The 17543-nt window shown below is 36.2% G+C and overlaps 1 protein-coding gene and 1 pseudogene across 1 annotated transcript; both read left to right on the top strand.

Moving 5' to 3' along the window:
• Nucleotides 1–2609: 2609 nt before the first annotated feature.
• Nucleotides 2610–3548, top strand: LOC113181062 (olfactory receptor 1J21-like). The gene has a single exon (XM_026386436.2). It carries the CDS (start codon nucleotides 2610–2612, stop codon nucleotides 3546–3548), a length of 939 nt encoding a protein of 312 aa, XP_026242221.2.
• A 3545-nt stretch (nucleotides 3549–7093) lies between these two features.
• Nucleotides 7094–8008, top strand: LOC144254350 (olfactory receptor 1J21-like; annotated as a pseudogene).
• Nucleotides 8009–17543: the final 9535 nt, after the last annotated feature.

Genomic DNA, 17543 nt, shown 5'->3' on the forward strand with positions numbered 1-17543 from the left:
ATACCTTTGATTTTATATTGAACCTTATTAAAGTTTTAATTTGTCTTCCTTTGATTATTTTTGAAGTTGACCACTTTTGGGTGGAGATACTGGGGATCTAATCCAGGGACATTCAACCACTGAGCCAGCCTTTTCTATTTTTTTATTTTGAGACAGGGTTCACTAAGCTGCTGAGGGTCTCACTAAATTGCTGAGGCTGACCTTGAACTTGCAATCCTCCTGTCTCAACCTCCCAAGTCACTGAGTCACTGGGATTATAGGCATGTTCCACCATGCCTAGTGATCACTTGTTAATGTGGTTTTTAGCTCATTTGGATCTTTTCTATGAAGTCTGTTAATGTTGTCTTTTTTCAATTTTTCATATCTTCACATTTGGGTATATATTACTATTACTATGTTAGCTGTTCTAAGGGTCAAGATTTGAATAGGATTGAGAAAGATGAGAGAAACTTGATGTGGAAGAGGATATAGATGAAGGTCCTCTCTGGTACCTCAGGAAATAGTGATATCATTTGTCAAATCAAAGAGATCTTTTTGTCATACTGTTTAACCAGTTAAGAAATCTCTCTCTCTCTCTCTCTCTCTCTCTCTCTCTCTCTCTCTCTCTGTGTGTGTGTGTGTGTGTGTGTGTGTGTGTGTGTGTGTGGCTGATTGTACCAAGCATACTGCACAGACTGGGCAAGTGTTCTAACACTGAGCCACATCTCCAGCCCATAAACTTTTTTTTTTTAACTCCCTGCAGGCAGGAAAGAGGAAGTTGCTAAAGAGGTCTCCTGATTTGAAAAGCAAGTATCATCAACTTTTGAATTCTAGGAAATCCAGCAGGACAATTGGAGCAAGGTCAACAGGGAAACACCGAGGAGTGGAATAGATGACTCCATTAGTCTTCTGAGGAATCTCCATACTGCTTTTCAAAGTGCTTGCCCAAATTTGCAGTCCCACCAACAATGCATGATTGTACCCTTTTCTCCACATTCTTGCCAGCATTTATTATTATTTGTATTCTTGATGATTGACATTCTAACCAGAGGGAGATGAATTGAGGAAATGGGGCTGGAAATGTATGGAATGGATTTAGGTCAGTTTTGTAAGGTGTTGGGTGGACGTCATACATTGAACATTTTTTTAATGGTATTGTGAGAAACTTATATCAATAGAATACTAACTCTATTGCTTTTGGGCAGCTGAATGAGATTTATAGACACTATTCTGTTCCCACATCCCATGAAGATGATGACATATAACTACCCTAATTCTTTATTTTCAGAAGGTGAGAGTTTCTAGTATTCTTGACATAGAATGGGGTTAGAAGCAAGAAACTTTGGGTATCACATTCAACCTCCAGTTTGGTATATTATAGACTCTGCATCACATTTTCCCCAAGGTCAGCTGAGCAGGTGAAAAGTTTTGTTAGCTACCAAGTTCCTAACAGCTGCCTGATGGTTGTTATCACCATTCCTCTAAGGATGAACTCTCTTATGGCTGCCTGAACTAGTAGTTCGTCCCCCTAGGGACAAAAGGCAATGAAGCAATTATATCTGTTTTTTCTTTAATTTTGAGCAAGGGATGGCAGGATGCCCCCTGGGTCCTCTCCTTGGTTTGTAGAATTGAACTCATACCAATTTCCCAGGAGCCGTGAGCAAATGTTTATCAGTATATCAATCTTGTTTCATTCCGAACTGATAAGTACTCTGCTTGTCACAGAAGAAATTTGAACCCCTTAGAAACTCCACCTGTTTCACTGTGTTTCATGTCTCCTACAGAGAAATGGAAGAACAGCCCAAGGCTTGCAGCTGAAGGTATTATTTGATAAGTTCAGACAGGAACAAAGAACTTCTTCTTTGGCAGATCCAGGAAGTGAATAGAAAAGTCAAGTATTTCCTGATGTTTTAAGGTCTTGAAAAAGAAGGATTTAGTTTGATTGAAGGAAACACTCAAGAATAAAATCTGAAAGAAAAAAACCTTTGCCCCACATTCCATGAAAACTCCTTTAGGAAGAGTAGTGGAAAATTGAAAATGGGAAGTGGGGAAGAATATTATTAAAGGAAGAACTGATGAACTTATATAAGGTATATGACCTGATTTTTTATTATTCAGTAGAGTTATGGACTAAGGCCCTTGCTTCAACCTGCTCTCAAGTCTCCAGATCCTGATATCTTGAAGCTATTGACTTGGTTCTGTCATCTTGATACAATCTGTGGAAATAAGGCATTAGCAAAAGCGTTTTGCAGAGCCAACAAGTTTAAGAGAGACCAACAGAGTATTAGAAGTCATCTACCAAATGTTGATTAACTAGTTCCTGACATGCTCTTTTAGTAATTCCTTAAACTCAAATTTTTCATAGTGGGTTCTCAGACTCTTCAGGTTTGATCCTGGTCTGTTCTGATGATCATTCCAATGTTTCATGTTTTCTACAAAAATGTTGAGTTGGTAATAAGGGGACAAATAGTGACTTTTGTTCCTAACCCCTAGAGTGGAAAAAAAGCTCAAGATAGGTTAAGATGCACACACTGAGTAGTTCAAAACCATGTTTTTGTTTCATAATAGTCACAATGATTTCTTATTCTTTCACATTTCTATGTCTTTAATAAGCAAAAGAGAGGAAGAGCATGAGGAGGGATAATCAGAGCAGTGTGTCCGAGTTCCTCCTCCTGGGGCTCCCCATCCAGCCAGAGCAGCAAGGCATGTACTACGCCCTGTTCCTTGGCATGTACCTGACCACGGTGCTGGGGAACCTGCTCATCATCCTGCTCATCAGGCTGGACTCTCGCCTCCACACCCCCATGTACTTCTTCCTCAGCCACTTGGCCCTCACTGACATCTCTTTCTCCTCAGTCACAGCTCCAAAGATGCTCATGAACATGCTGACGCACACTCAATCCATCTCCTATGTTGGGTGCATTTCCCAGGTATATTTTTTCTTATTTTTTGCAGATCTCGACAGCTTCCTTCTGACCTCAATGGCCTATGACAGATATGTGGCCATCTGTCACCCTCTCCACTACACCACCATCATGAGTCAGAACCTCTGTTTCCTCCTAGTAATTGGGTCCTGGGTCTTGTCCTTTGCTGGTGCCCTTGTTCACACCCTCCTCCTAGCCCGTCTGTCCTTCTGTGGAGACAACACCATTCACCACTTCTTCTGTGACCTCTCTGCCTTAGTGAAGCTCTCCAGCTCAGACACCACCATTAATGAGCTAGTTATCTTTATTGTAGGGTCAATGGTCATCACTCTGCCATTCATATGTGTTCTGGTCTCTTATGGCCACATTGGGGCCACCATCCTGAGAAGACCCTCCATCAAGGGCATCTGCAAAGCCTTCTCCACATGTGGCTCCCACCTCTCTGTGGTTTCTCTGTACTATGGAGCCATTATTGGACTTTACTTTGTCCCCTCATCCAATAGCAATAAAGACAAAGATGTCATTGTGTCTGTGCTGTACACTCTGGTCACCCCCATGCTGAATCCCTTCATCTACAGTCTGAGGAATCGGGATATGAAAGGAGCTCTGAGGAACATCCTCAGGAGAGGAACATTTTCAGCATGATGGGCTTTGTCTTCCTTCTTAACTGGGTCTGAAAACTTCTCAATCCCACAGATGCATCCTTTCCTCTGTGAATTGCTATCTGTCACTCAGTCTCAATGTGGCACTCTCTTCACAGTCTGTGTTTCAATATACATGCAATTTTTCTAATTGTCATCTGAATTTGAGACTCTTGGGAAAGGTTTTTATAAACCTACCTGCACATTTTTTCTTTTCATATAGTATTCTTGTCCTAAAACAGTTTAAATTTTATTGTAGTCAGAAATTTTCAACTTTTTAAAAATTGGATTATTTACAGAATTTCATAAGGAAGATTTTTTTCATTTCTCAAGATTTCAAGGGTACTTCTTATGATTCACTCATGATTTCATTTTTGCATTCAATTTTCAAATACTCATGAATTTATTTTTGTGAGAAAACTTGATTAGAAATAGAGTGATATTTTTGTTTTAGTGTCTTTACTTTAATCCTTTTAAATTTATTTTTTAATTGGCACATGAGTTTGGTACTTATGTGATTTACTGGTTACTATGTGATGTTTTCACACATGTATACAATGTACAATGAATTCCTTCTCTACCATTTTTGAAATATGTAGTATTTTACCATTCTCTATAGCCACCTACTGTGCAACAGAACACCAGTATTTTTTTCTCCTAAGTATAATATAGTTTCTACTGACTAATCTTTCAAATCCTTCTCCCTCCTTCTCTTCCCACCTATTTGTAACTCCTTATCCATTTTTCTAGACTTTTTAGTTGTGTCAGAGTAAGGACAATTAGGCACATGGCACTTTTTTCCTAAAGTGAGCAAGTCTGCTGATAAACTGAAATGAGACAACTTTCTGCAAAAGGCCAACACAATGGTCCAGATAGAACGGGCACAGGACCCGAGCAGTGAGCAGGAACTTGATTGGCATCTTCTCTACCCCAGCAAGGTAAGTGGGTGTGAGGCCCAGCAGTGAGGGTAGAGATGTTTTAAAGGGGATTCCAGGTGGTGGTGTGCCAAGTGGGTGATCAGTCCCTTGTGATATGGGGGAATTCAGCCTCTCCAGATGTGGCCAAGCAGGACATTAGGAATAGGCCACCTGAAATGAGTTCAACTGGGACTTCAGCACAGTTTAATCCAACTATATTTCGTCATAAAACTACCCAACTACATGAATGTAGTAACCTGTGTTTTCATCTGAAATAGTGAAATTTTATCTTGAGTCATTGAGAAACTGCCTCTGCTCAAGGCAAAGGTAATTAATTTTATTTTATAAGCTGACTATGGTAAAATATATTTCTGTGTTTATTATTTATTTTAATTCTAGTATTGGATAAAGGAAGAAATTCATATTTAAGAGAGATCTAGTAGCTAACCATGTGCCACTAGGCTAGCATTATCTGACACCAGTGAAACTCAAATTACTGTGTGCAAGGTCAGATCCTAGGGGCCTATAAGCTACTTGTATGTTTTTCTAACCTAAACAATATTTTTATCCATTTTACTAGAAATTTGTTTAAATATTTACAAATAAATTGAAATAACATACAAACAAAATCTGTATGTATCTAAAATACATACAGATTAAATGCATATATGCATATATATGGTGTCATATTGTGCTTATATTTGTGTGTGTTCATAAATGTGATATTATTTAAATAATAATAATAAATAATAAATTTATTTTAAATTTACATAATTTTAAATAATAAAATTATTTTTGGTACTGGGGTTTGAACCCAGGGGTGCTTACCACTGAACCACATCCCCTGCTTTTTTTTTTTGACAGGGGCTTGTGAAATTCTTGAGACTGGCTTTGAACTTGGGATCCTTCTGTTTCAGCATCCTGAGTTGCTGGGATTATAGGCATGCACCACCACCCCCAGCTTAGAGAATACTGTAAAAAGAAACCTTCATTAAACAATCTCTAGGCTTAAAGGATGGAAAACTTACAAAACTGTTGAGTCACCTTTGGTCCCTCCTCAAGTGTCCCTTCTTTACTCCTGAAGGAACCCAGTATCTTTACCATTTTCAATATTCTACCACTTTTCATTAGAATTGTTAGAATTCTGTATTGATTCTTCAATTTTGCTTGTTTCAGAACTGCATATAAATGAAGCAATACTGCATTTATTCAGTTTTGTGCTTTTGTGATTACTATTGTCCTTGTGAAAATCATATATTTATTTTTATTTCAATATAAGACTATAACCCACTTATCCTCTCAATTTTCAGTGGCTATCTTTTATTTTTAATTTTTCTCACAAGCAATAGTGCTACAAACATTATGGCACATGCATCTAACATGTATATGCAAAGTATTCTGTAAATGGTATACCCCAAAGGATTACTGGGTTGAAGGGCAAGTATGTATCCAATTTAATTATCACTACTAAACTCTTATACAAAATAATTATACAAAACTCCTTGCATTTTTATAAACAGTAGGATCACTCCAGGGTAATCCTCTCCAGCACAATTTCATATCAATACTAATTCAAAACACACAAATATACACATACATGCACACCTTTGACTAACAGTTTATATATGCAATAGGATTATTGGTAGTCAGGGGAAATTTGTCACTTTAACAAGTAGAAGTCAATTAAATACTTTTAGAGAAAGGCATGCACCTGATTAAATCATGCCAAGTGATGAGAAACTGAGCCATGTCATCAGGAGTTAGAATAATAGAATGTCACTAGCACATGTTTGTTAATAATTCAACAAGACCCAGTTATTATAGGAAATGTATATTTCCATCCTTGGTAGAATTTTATACTGGCATTGACTAATAGACCATATGCCTTATACTATGATTTAACCTATACATGAATTTCAAAAATTAAAGAATTGCCTTGTCTTATGTACCTAATGGCAAGATGCTTTGTTTTAAGTAAAATTTCAAAATTTTGCCTTTAGTCATTGAAATATTTAATGTTCATCATTTAATGCTATTTGAGGTTGAAATTTCATTTCAATGTTTTCTCCAAAAATGATGAAATATTTAAAATTATTTAGATTATCATTTGTCTACTTCTGTGCAATACTAAATGTATCACTTTTTATTTTTTGTAGAAGTATAAGTTGTTTCTTATAGATATACATCTATATGATCCAGAAAACTTACCTCCATTTTTAAGTATTCATTACTACCCTATTTGCTTTTGAAATTGTGGATTTATGATAAGTCATAATATGCAGGATGATTTAAAACTAAACAATGTATTCACTATAACTCAACCTTTCTACTCCTGGGCATAAAACCATCAAAACTGAGTTTTTAAATATGTCTACTCTCACCATTCCTATTCATTCTAGTTCTTGAAACTCTAGCTACAGCAATCAGACAAGAGAAAGGAATCAAAGGGATATAAATTGGAAAAAAAATCAAACTAACTCTGTTTGCTAACAGAATCATAGCTAGAAGACCCCAAAACTCTACTAGATGACTTCTAGAGCTGGTAAGTAAAATATCAGAGTATAAGATCAATATTCATAAATCAATAGCTGTACTATACCCTAATGATGGAAAGACATCCCATATTCTTAGAATGGTAGAATTAATATCACCAAAGGGTCTCCCCATCCAGCCAGAGCAGCAAGGCATGTACTACACCCTGTTCCTGGGCATGTACCTGACCACGGTGCTGGGGAACCTGCTCATCATCCTGCTCATCAGGCTGGACTCTCGCCTGCACACCCCCATGTACTTCTTCCTCAGCCACTTGGCCCTCACGGACATCTCTTTCTCCTCAGTCACGGCTCCAAAGATGCTCATGAACATGCTGACGCAGACTCAATCCATCTCCTATGCTGGGTGCATTTCCCAGGCACATTTCTTTTTATTATTTGAGAGTCTTAGCAGCTTCCTACTCACCTCAGTGGCCTATGACAGGTATGTGGCCATCTGCCACCCCCTGCAATACACCAGAATGATGAGACAGAGCCTCTGTTTCCTGCTAGTCCTTGTATCCTGGGTCTTATCCTCTGCCAATGCCCTTTTGCACACCCTCCTTCTAGCCTCTTTCTTTCCTTGGAGACAACACTCTCCACCATTTCTTCTGTGACCTCTCTGCCTTACTCAAGCTGTCCAGCTCAGACATCACTATAAATGAGTTAGCTAGTCTCACTGCAGGATCAGTAGACATTACCCTGACATTCATATGCATTCTGGTCTCCTATGGCCACATTGGGGCCACCATCCTGAGAAGACCCTCCATCAAGGGCATCTGCAAAGCCTTGTCCCCATGTGGCTCCCATCTCTCTGTGGTTTCTCTGTACCATGGAGCAGTTATTGCACTCTATTTTCCCCCCTCATCTAATAACACTAAAGATAGGATGTCATTGTGTCTGTGTTGTACACTCTGGTCACCCCCATGCTGAATCCCTTCATCTACAGTCTGAGGAATTGGGATATGAAAGGAGCTCTCAGAAATGTCCTCAGTAAAGGACCATTTTCAGCATAATGGGCATGTTTGCTATTATAGGTAGTAGACCTTCTCAATCCTGAACATGCATGCTTTTCTCCCTGAATTGCTGTTTCTTTGTGAATTTTGATGTGGCACTCTTTATTCAGCCATGTTTTATTTTTTAAAATAATTTTTATTTATATAATGAGAGCAGAATGCATTACAATTCTTCTTACACACATACAGCACAATTTTTCATATCTCTGGTTGTATAAAAATTATATTCACACCAATTCATGTCTTTTCATACCTGTACTTTGGATAATAGTGTCCATCACATTTCACCATCATTTCTAACCCAATACTCCCTCCTTTCCCCACCCACCCCTCTGCCCTATCTAGAGTTCATCTATTCCTCCCATGCTCCCCCTCCCTACCCCATTATGAATCAGCCTCCTTATATCAGAGAAAACATTCGGCATTTGATTTTTTGGGATTGGCTAACTTCACTTAGCATTATCTTCTCTAACTCTATCCATTTACCTGCAAATGCCATGATTTTATTCTCTTTTATTGCTGAGTAATATTACATTGTGTATACATGCCACATTTTTTTAATCCATCCATCTATTTAAGGGCATCTAGGTTTGTTCTACAGTTTAGCTACTGTGAATTGTGCTGCTATAAACATTGATGTGGCTGTGTCCCTGTAGTATGCTATTTTTAAGTCCTTTGGGTATAGACTGAGGAGAGAGATAGCTGGGTCCAATTGTGGTTCCATTCCCAACTTTCCAAGAAATCTCCATACTGCTTTATATATTGGCAGCACCAATTTGCAGTCCCACCAGCAGTGGCCATGTTTAATTTTTAATTTAGCTTTTGTCTCTGTCTTATTGATCTTGAGAACCTCAGAAATGGTGTTTACAAATATGCATGAAAATTCTTACTTTTCATATACTATACTTGTCCTACAATTTTAGATTTTATATAGTTATAGCTTTTTAAATTGTATAGTTTATAGCTTTTTGTAATAAAGCTTTTTCACTTTCTCAGTCTTACAAATATTTCTTCTGTCAGGTTCATGATTTTATTTTTTATTTAATTTTTAATACTCTTGGGATTTATTTTGTGAGTATCCTTAATTAAACTTACTTGTTTGTAATTTTTATTTATTCTATATTATTTTTAATTTATATATGTATATATAAATTATAATTATTTCTAGAGTATTAGGTTATGTTTTCTTACATGGATATATTTTTTAAAATTTTTTAATGTAATGTTCTAATGAAAGTGAGCATCCTTCCTCAAATATTTATCATTAATTAGTGGTGGAAACATCCAAACTCTTTTAACTTATCCACAGATGCAGTTTATTGTCATTATGTACAGTTGAGCTATAGCGCATTAGAACACCAGAGCTTAATTCTCTTACTTTACAACCCATTAATCAACTTTTCTTCATTCCTCCTTCTCTCAGTGGTTATCAATTAGGGGAATTAAGTTATATTTTAAATAGTTTGCATGCTCTTTAAATAAATGTGCTTATATTCAGGTTGCATTGATATATTATCACATTTTAAGTAATATTACTAAAATAAATATTCATTTAATAATCCCTAGGCTTAAATAATAGAAAATGAACAATATTACATATGCTTCTTTGGTCCCTCCTCAATTGTATTTTTTTCGGAAACTCAGTATCTTGATTATTTGCAAAGTCTCTTGTTCTATTTAGAATTTTTCACTTGTGTATTCTTAAATTTTGTCTCCTCTAGAAGTGTGTATAAATAAAATAATACTAAATTTATTCTGCTAGGTATTACTTTTGTAGCCTCTATGAGATTTATCTATATATTTTCATTTCCACTGTGAGCCTATAACAGACTTATCTCCTCTATTTTTGCTATCAGCATTATACTACTATGAATAATGCTGCCACAAACATTTCTGAGCATAAATCCAATGTGTATGTATATGTAAAATATACTGTAACTTTTACACCCAGGAGAGTAACAAGACTGTAGGTTATGAATCTATTCAATTAAATCATCACTGCTAAACGCTTCTACAAAATAGTAATAGTAATAAGCCTGTACAAGAAGTCTACACATTCAATGAGTACAACTGCAGAAATCCTAGAATATGCAAAACTATCAAGATAATAAAATGTAACAATGTAAAAAATTAAAAGAAAAATACCCCTAATGAACAAAGTTGAAAAAAAAATCAACACAATACTAGAAAATCAGATTCAATTTCCTAAAAAAGATTATATATCAAGAGCCATTCATGAACCATATATGAGGAGCTTTTTAGCATTGTAGCCAGTGAGTGGGAAAGTCTGGTATTGGGAATTTCCAGTGGCAACCCCACAGGAAACACGTGAACTCCCCCTCGGCTGTGCTCAAAAAGATTCCATACAGCACCAGAGATGGGGTGACCTGCTGTAGTCACAGAGCCTCTCAGAGATGGGTGTGACTTGCCAAGATGCCAATCAACCTGCTGACTGCAAGACACTATGAAGCAAGACTCCATCCCTGCCTTTGATGTACCCTCTTAAATAATCCACGGAAGCCATTTTCTAATTGTTCAGCTCCAGCTTCTGTGTGGGCTGGACCTGTCAGGCACTCTGCATTAAAATTAATTTTTGACTCTGCATCTTATTTCTTCGCTAATTATTTCTGACTTATTTTCTCCAGTGGCTTACAATTTTTGGGCAGGAAAAAGGATCCTCCATGAGGCACTGGCTGCCTCACAATAACTAGAGAGGGATTTGGGGATATAGCTCAGGAAGACAAGGCCTGCTTAGCATGCACAAGGCTCTTCAATCCCCAGCACTACCAGAAAGAATATATACAGCAGAGTCAAGACAGATTAATCACAGATATGCAGGGATGCTCCAACATATGCAAATAATAATAAAATATACATTAATAGAAAGAGGCTAAACACCATATAAGCATCTAAGTATATGCAGAAGAAATAGTAAGGAAAATTCAATAAGTCTTAATGACTTAAAAAGAAAACCCTCAAACTGTGCTCTGTGACATATGTCTGTAATCCCAGCAGCTTGGGAGGCTAAGGCAGGAAGATTTCGAGTTCAAAGCCAGACTCAACAAAAGCAAGGTGCTAAGCAACTCAGTGAGACCTTATCTCTAAATAAAATACAAAATAGGGCTGGGTATGTGGTTCAGTGGTCAAATGCCCCTGAGTTCTATCTCCAGTACCAATAAATAAATCTATAAATGAATGAATGAATAAATAATTAAATAAAAAGAAAACCCTCAAAAATCAGATATAGAAGGATGTATCTCAATGTAATAAGGAGAGTATATGACAAACCCACAGCCTATACCATTTTGAATGGGAAAGGCTGAAATAATTTTATCTAAGACGAGGAATAAGACATTTCTACTGCAATTATTCCAAATGTTATTTGAAGTATTAGCATGAACATAAGGAATGAGAAAGAAAGAAATTTTATCCAAATAAGAAAAGGTTACATTATGTGTTTGTAGTGGACAATATATACATATAGGATAGACTAAAGACCTTGTAAAAAAAAGTTTTAAAAATTTATTAAAATTTATTGATGTTGCAGGATAACAAAATTAATAGGTTTTATACACCAATAACAAAATTTCATTCATGATAATTATGAAATTAAAGTAAATAAATAGAAACAAATTTAAGCATGGAAACAAATGTTCTCTGTAATGAAAATTGCAAAACACTGATGAAATATATTGAAGAGGACACACAAAAACTGGAAATACATCCCATGTTCATGGATTGTAAGTTTTAATTTATTAATGTTCATAATTCCCAAAACAATTTCAAATTCAATGTAATTATTATCAAAATATCCATTATATTCTTTCACAAAGATATAAAGAACATTCCTAACACTTTTATGGAATCACAAAGTATGTAAAATAGCCAAAGGAATCCTAAAGAAAAATAACCAAGTGGAGGCATCATGATATCTGATTTCAAAACTTGCTACACAGTTCCAGTAACCACAACAGCATGATATTAGCATGAACACAGACACTCTGACTAAGGGTGCATAATAGAAGATGCAGAAATAAACTCAAGTGAAGCAACTTTTCCAAATGCCACATTTTGTTAAATCTAACAATGCTGTATTCTGTTCCACTCAGACCAAAGAAGATATAATATGCAACATCCTCCAGATTCTGTATGGAAATTAAGTCCTGTTTACTCAGTTGCATATGGGAGTGGAGTAGCCCATGCCCTCGCTTGTTTTGTGAAATTGTGTCAATGGAAAGACTAGACCCATTCTTAGCACCCAGAGAATAAGGTAGAACATTGTCCATAACTCTGAACAAACTGATATTTGTGTAGACTCAGCATAGATTACCTTCATTGCTTGAGTCTTCCAATATTTATAGAGTGTCCTTCTGCATACAATACAGTGTAATGAAGATGGAAGATACAACCCCCTCACCTTCTTGGTATATTTATGTTTCAAAGAAGAAGTAGAAGATTATGTCAACCTCACTGAATGCGGGGCAAATTGATTAAAGCATATCCTAGGGCACCTTAAAATGAGCCACTTTGACAGCCCCAGCTCAATGAACAAACGAACAAGTGCCAAGGCAACCAGAGTAGGTGTGGTAGATGGATGAGACAAGGCTCTGCATGGACAGAGGCAGACACAACAGACCATCACCCAGGAGTATAATAGGAAAACATCATGGAAAGAGATTCTAGGTCTCTGACTAACAGAAATTGAATGGCTGCTGTCTCCAGTATTATCCATTCTAAGTCCCTCAATGCACCAGACACAGAGAATTTCTGTGAGTTCCTGAACTTTAAAAACCAGGCATTATAGTTCATTTACCTGTCTTGGACCTGGAGACTCATATCCATCATCTCCTGCCCTAGATGGAAAACCTGAAGCTCAATGAAGTAGACCAGCAGGGTAAGGAGGATTGGGGTAGCTACAAAACATCTGAATCTGTTAAGAGATGACAGGCCAAGCCACACTTAGACGAGGTTCCAGATTGCAATGTTAGGCCAAAAATAACCAAAAGCTTCAGAGCACTCACCTGGGTAGACTGTTCTCTGGGAAGACTTCCTGGAGGTAAAATTCTTGACTCTTGGTTCTTCAAAATGCAGTGCAATGACCATTTGAAGATCCACAATGGGACAGAGAGATAGAGACACCTCCGGTGTTAATTCCAGCAACAGTACCAGAACTAGAGTCAATTCTGGAGATCCAGTTTTAGCTCTACCACCAGCTGCCTAGCTGGATTCAGATACAATATTGCAAGGTATGCAGCAGCTCAACTTGGAGCTAGCACCAGTTTCAACCTAGAGCCAGCTCCATCATCAAGACTAAAACTAGCTACGGAGCTGGAGTCAGTCCAGTGTAAGTATCACCTCCAGGAAAGAGCTAAAACCAATTACAGAAATGAATTAATATACTGTTAAAGAAATGGGATTACTTGTTGCTCTTGGATGATATTGACTGGGAAGGGGCTCAAGGGAGCTCTCTAGATTGATCTCAATGCTTTGTGTATTAATATGCATTTGCCAATGCTGATTCACTTGTGCATGAGAATTTCACCATATTTGTCATATGAAATTTTATGATATAATTTTAAAAAACTAACAGAACAGATTTTAATTCCACCTCATTTTCAGGGGGAAAGTCAGGCAAGAGAGATTGTGGCAATATAATAATATTTCCATTATGGAGAAATGGCTAGGAAAGGCATTATGGAGGACTACTCATTCAGCTTTTAATATATAGGTAGGTTTCTTTCATGATAATTCATCAAGTTATATACTTCATGGATGCTCATTACTATGAATATTTTATTTCCATTTACGAATTTTTGTTTTAAGAAAGTATCATTTCAATCTACCCTCACAACATATATTTTACCCTCCTATCTCCCCTCAGGCAAAAATCACTAGTATAAAATTAATGCTCTTGATTCCATTGATTTTTCATAGTTTTATTCCTATTTGTATATATCTCTAAAATATATGTATATACATTTACACATACACATATACATCTCTTGGCTATCTTTGGCTGCCATAATAAAATACCACACAGTGAGTGACTTGATAGAAATTCATTTACTCAGAGTTGTATAGATTAGAAATCCAAGATCAAGTTTCCAGTTCATTTAGTATCTTGTTGAGGACTGTCTTCTTCCTGGCTTTCAGAGAGATGCCCCTTCTAGCTATGTCATTAGAAGGCATAGATGAGAGGATGAGAGAGAGAGAGAGAGAGAGAGAGAGAGAGAGAGAGGAGAGAGAGAGAGAGAGAGAGAAAGAGAGAGAGAGAGAGATGCTGTCCATTCTCAAAAGGACACTAGTCATATTGGATTTAATGCTCCATCCTTATGATTTCATTTAACTAGTACATTAGAGATCCTTTGTCTAAGACATATCCACAATGGGTGTTAGGCCTTCAACATATATATTTGGGGCTAGGCACAAGCATTCAGTCTATAAAAATGGATATATATATAAATCTTTCCTTTGTTTATGTATTTTTTTATATTGTCAGAGCCTTGTTTTTTCTTCTATGAATACATTTCTTTCATGTATATATGATGTGGTATATAATTGCTCTATAATATTCCTTATGTAAAAATGCCATGACTGGTTATTTTCCATCTTTTTTGGAGATTATAGATAATATTGTATATATTTTACATATTTAGCTCTCTAGTTTAACAGGTACAAGATATCTTTGGGTTATATAACCATCGATGGAATTGAACAGCCCATAGCAATGCACATTTTCCACTGTAAACCACATGACACAGTTTCCCTATTATAAGTAGCTAAAATGTTAGGTTATACATCCACAGTCACCAAAAACCATCCTTAAATTTAACTTTTCTAACCTCTTAATATAAACTGAACCTTGTTGAGGTTTTAATTTGTCTTTTCATATTATAATGTTGGCCACTTTTTCATGTGGTTATTTTCTGAAGATCTTTTCTGAAATCCCAGTGAATCTTATTTGCATATTTTACACCTTTTCTGTTTGCATGCTTTACTCTTTAAAAGTATTTTCAGAAGGTAAGATTTGCATAGGATTTGGAAAGATGGGATACCTAGGTGTGTAGGATCATAAAAGTGAAGGTCTTCTAGAAATGGTATCTGGTACCTGGAGAAGAGTACCATTATTTGTTAATTCAAGAGATCCTTTTCTCATACTGTCTACTTAAATGAGGAATGTTGTACAGTTGTGGATGTTTGTAATAGCCATGCAAGGAAGGAAAGAGGGAAGTGGATTTCAGAAGGAAGTATTGTCAACTTTCAACTTCTAGGAAAACAGGTAGATCTTTTGTAATGTTATCATCAGGTAAACAGATGCTCAACTATGATCTGTAAGATGCAAAAAACATTCCTGAAGTCTAAAAGTCTTACAAGACTTCTTCATTCAAACACCAGTTTCCAATCCATATTTATTTTAATATAATCAGAACTAATTAAGGTTTATAAATGTTCACATATATTCCCATTGAAAATCAATATGTGATATTTATTTTTTATCAGGCCTTGACAAGATGTAACTGGAGATGTATGGAAAAAAATTAGGACCAATTTTAAAAGGAATGGAGAGGGAAGTATATATTTAAAGGTATTTTGTGGTTTCATGAGAAACTTACACCAATAGAATATTAAAACCATAGCTTTTGGTCAGGAGAATAAGATTTACATGAAGTTATTTTATTCCCCAAGTCCTGTGGTGAGAATGAAACATTTGTTTCCTGACTCTTTTGTTCAAAGACTGAACAAAAGAGTATTTTTTTTAGAGTATTACTGGTATTCTTGAAATAGCATGGGGTTCAGAAACAAGATACTTGGGTAAACACTATCTACCACCTTGGTTTGTTCTGGACTTGACTAATATTTTCCCTAATGTAAATAGAGAAGGCAAAAAGGTTTTTGAACTGCAAGTTTCTAGTAGCAGTCTAATATCATTATCTAATATCTAAAATAATTATAATTATTCTAAAATCCATTCTAATATCATTATTCTAATAGTTGATATAATTATTCTAATATCTAACATAATTATTCCTCATTATTCCATCATTGTTAGTTCTCCAAGAGTAAAGTCTCTTATGACTACTCCAACAAGTAGTTCATGTCCCAAGAGAGCTAATTGCAATGAAGTCATTATTATCTTTTTTTTTTTTTTTGTATTTGGTGCAGGGGTGAAAGGATTTCACCTCGGATCATCTCCATAGTTTATAAAAACAAGGGCTCACATTATTTCTCAGCCTATGAACAAATGTGTATAGATATATTATCATTCTCTGGTTTTGAACTGATAACTCTTTTTCTTTTTGCAATGTAACAGTGAGCCCCATTGAAACTCTACATATTTCACCATGCTCTACGTCTTCCGGAGAAATGGAAGAACCTTTCCATGTCCTGTCGCAGAAGGTATCTGTGATCATTGTCTAAGGGTCTGTGTTATAGAAGTATAAAATTTACTTTCAATGATATGGTCACATTTGTGTGTGTGTGTGTGTGTGTGTGTGTGTGTGTGTGTTGGGAGTGTGCTTCTGATCCCTAGGCTCCATCCCTGCTCACACTAGAGTATAACAGACACCTCTGTGTAATTTATCTTCAACTGAGTCACCACCCAAATTTTGAGATATGAGGTGAAACCACATCTTTATGTAGAGTAAATTATCTCAAACTGATCCTTCATCTACTGGAAAAAGGTACCTTCTTTTGCAAATCTTTAATCCACATTAAGTCTTATTAGACTTTCTCCCAAATTTTACACCCAACTTCTATAAATGTCTGCATTACTACTGCCATAATCCAGATGTGAACAGGTATTATTTCATTCCTAAACTCCTGTAGGAATCTCCCATTTTCATACCTGCTGTCTTTCCTTCCTACATTCTGATCTCTACTCATTATAGAGCAAACAGAATTATTTTTAATAGTATTAGTAATCTTTTTTTTACCATATGATTTATTTTTATTTTTTTTAGTCATACATGACAGCAGAATGTATTTTGACATATAATACATACATGGAATGTACATACATCAATCATATTGTCTATTCTGCTGCCCTTTCTATCTCCCCTACTCCTCCCCTCCTCTCCCATCCTTTCTCTCTATCCAATCTAATGTGACACACTTTTTTTTTCTTTTTCTCATCACAACATCATATATGTATTCTGTGTAACAATGAGGTTCACCTTCCATCTTCCGTGCATAGAGCAAATGGAATTTTGAGTCACTTCCTTTCTTAAATATTTTGTGGTGTATACTATTTCTATGAGAGTAAAATGGAAACTTTCTATTATTTCAGGAAACTTTCTATAATGCTTTACATACTCTGGCCTCTCAACAATCCTCCAGGTACCTCTCTTACCCAGGGTGGCCATGACCTTAAATGGTCTCAGCTCCTCAAATGTCCCAGCCATATTCTCTCCAAACACTTCATTGGAGTGCTAATTTTTATAATCTTCATATGACAGGCTGTAATATTCTGGGCTTCTTGAAAGACAATGTATAGTAACCTTTGCCACCACCTCGTCGCCTCTAGTAATCAACAATC

This window comes from Urocitellus parryii, chromosome 4, assembly GCF_045843805.1.
Source record: "Urocitellus parryii isolate mUroPar1 chromosome 4, mUroPar1.hap1, whole genome shotgun sequence".
NCBI lineage: Eukaryota > Metazoa > Chordata > Mammalia > Rodentia > Sciuridae > Urocitellus > Urocitellus parryii.

What these genes read in the sequence shown, in the direction of transcription:
- LOC113181062 (XM_026386436.2), top strand. Translation starts at nt 2,610, where the DNA reads ATGAGGAGGGATAATCAGAGCAGTGTGTCCGAGTTCCTCCTCCTGGGG.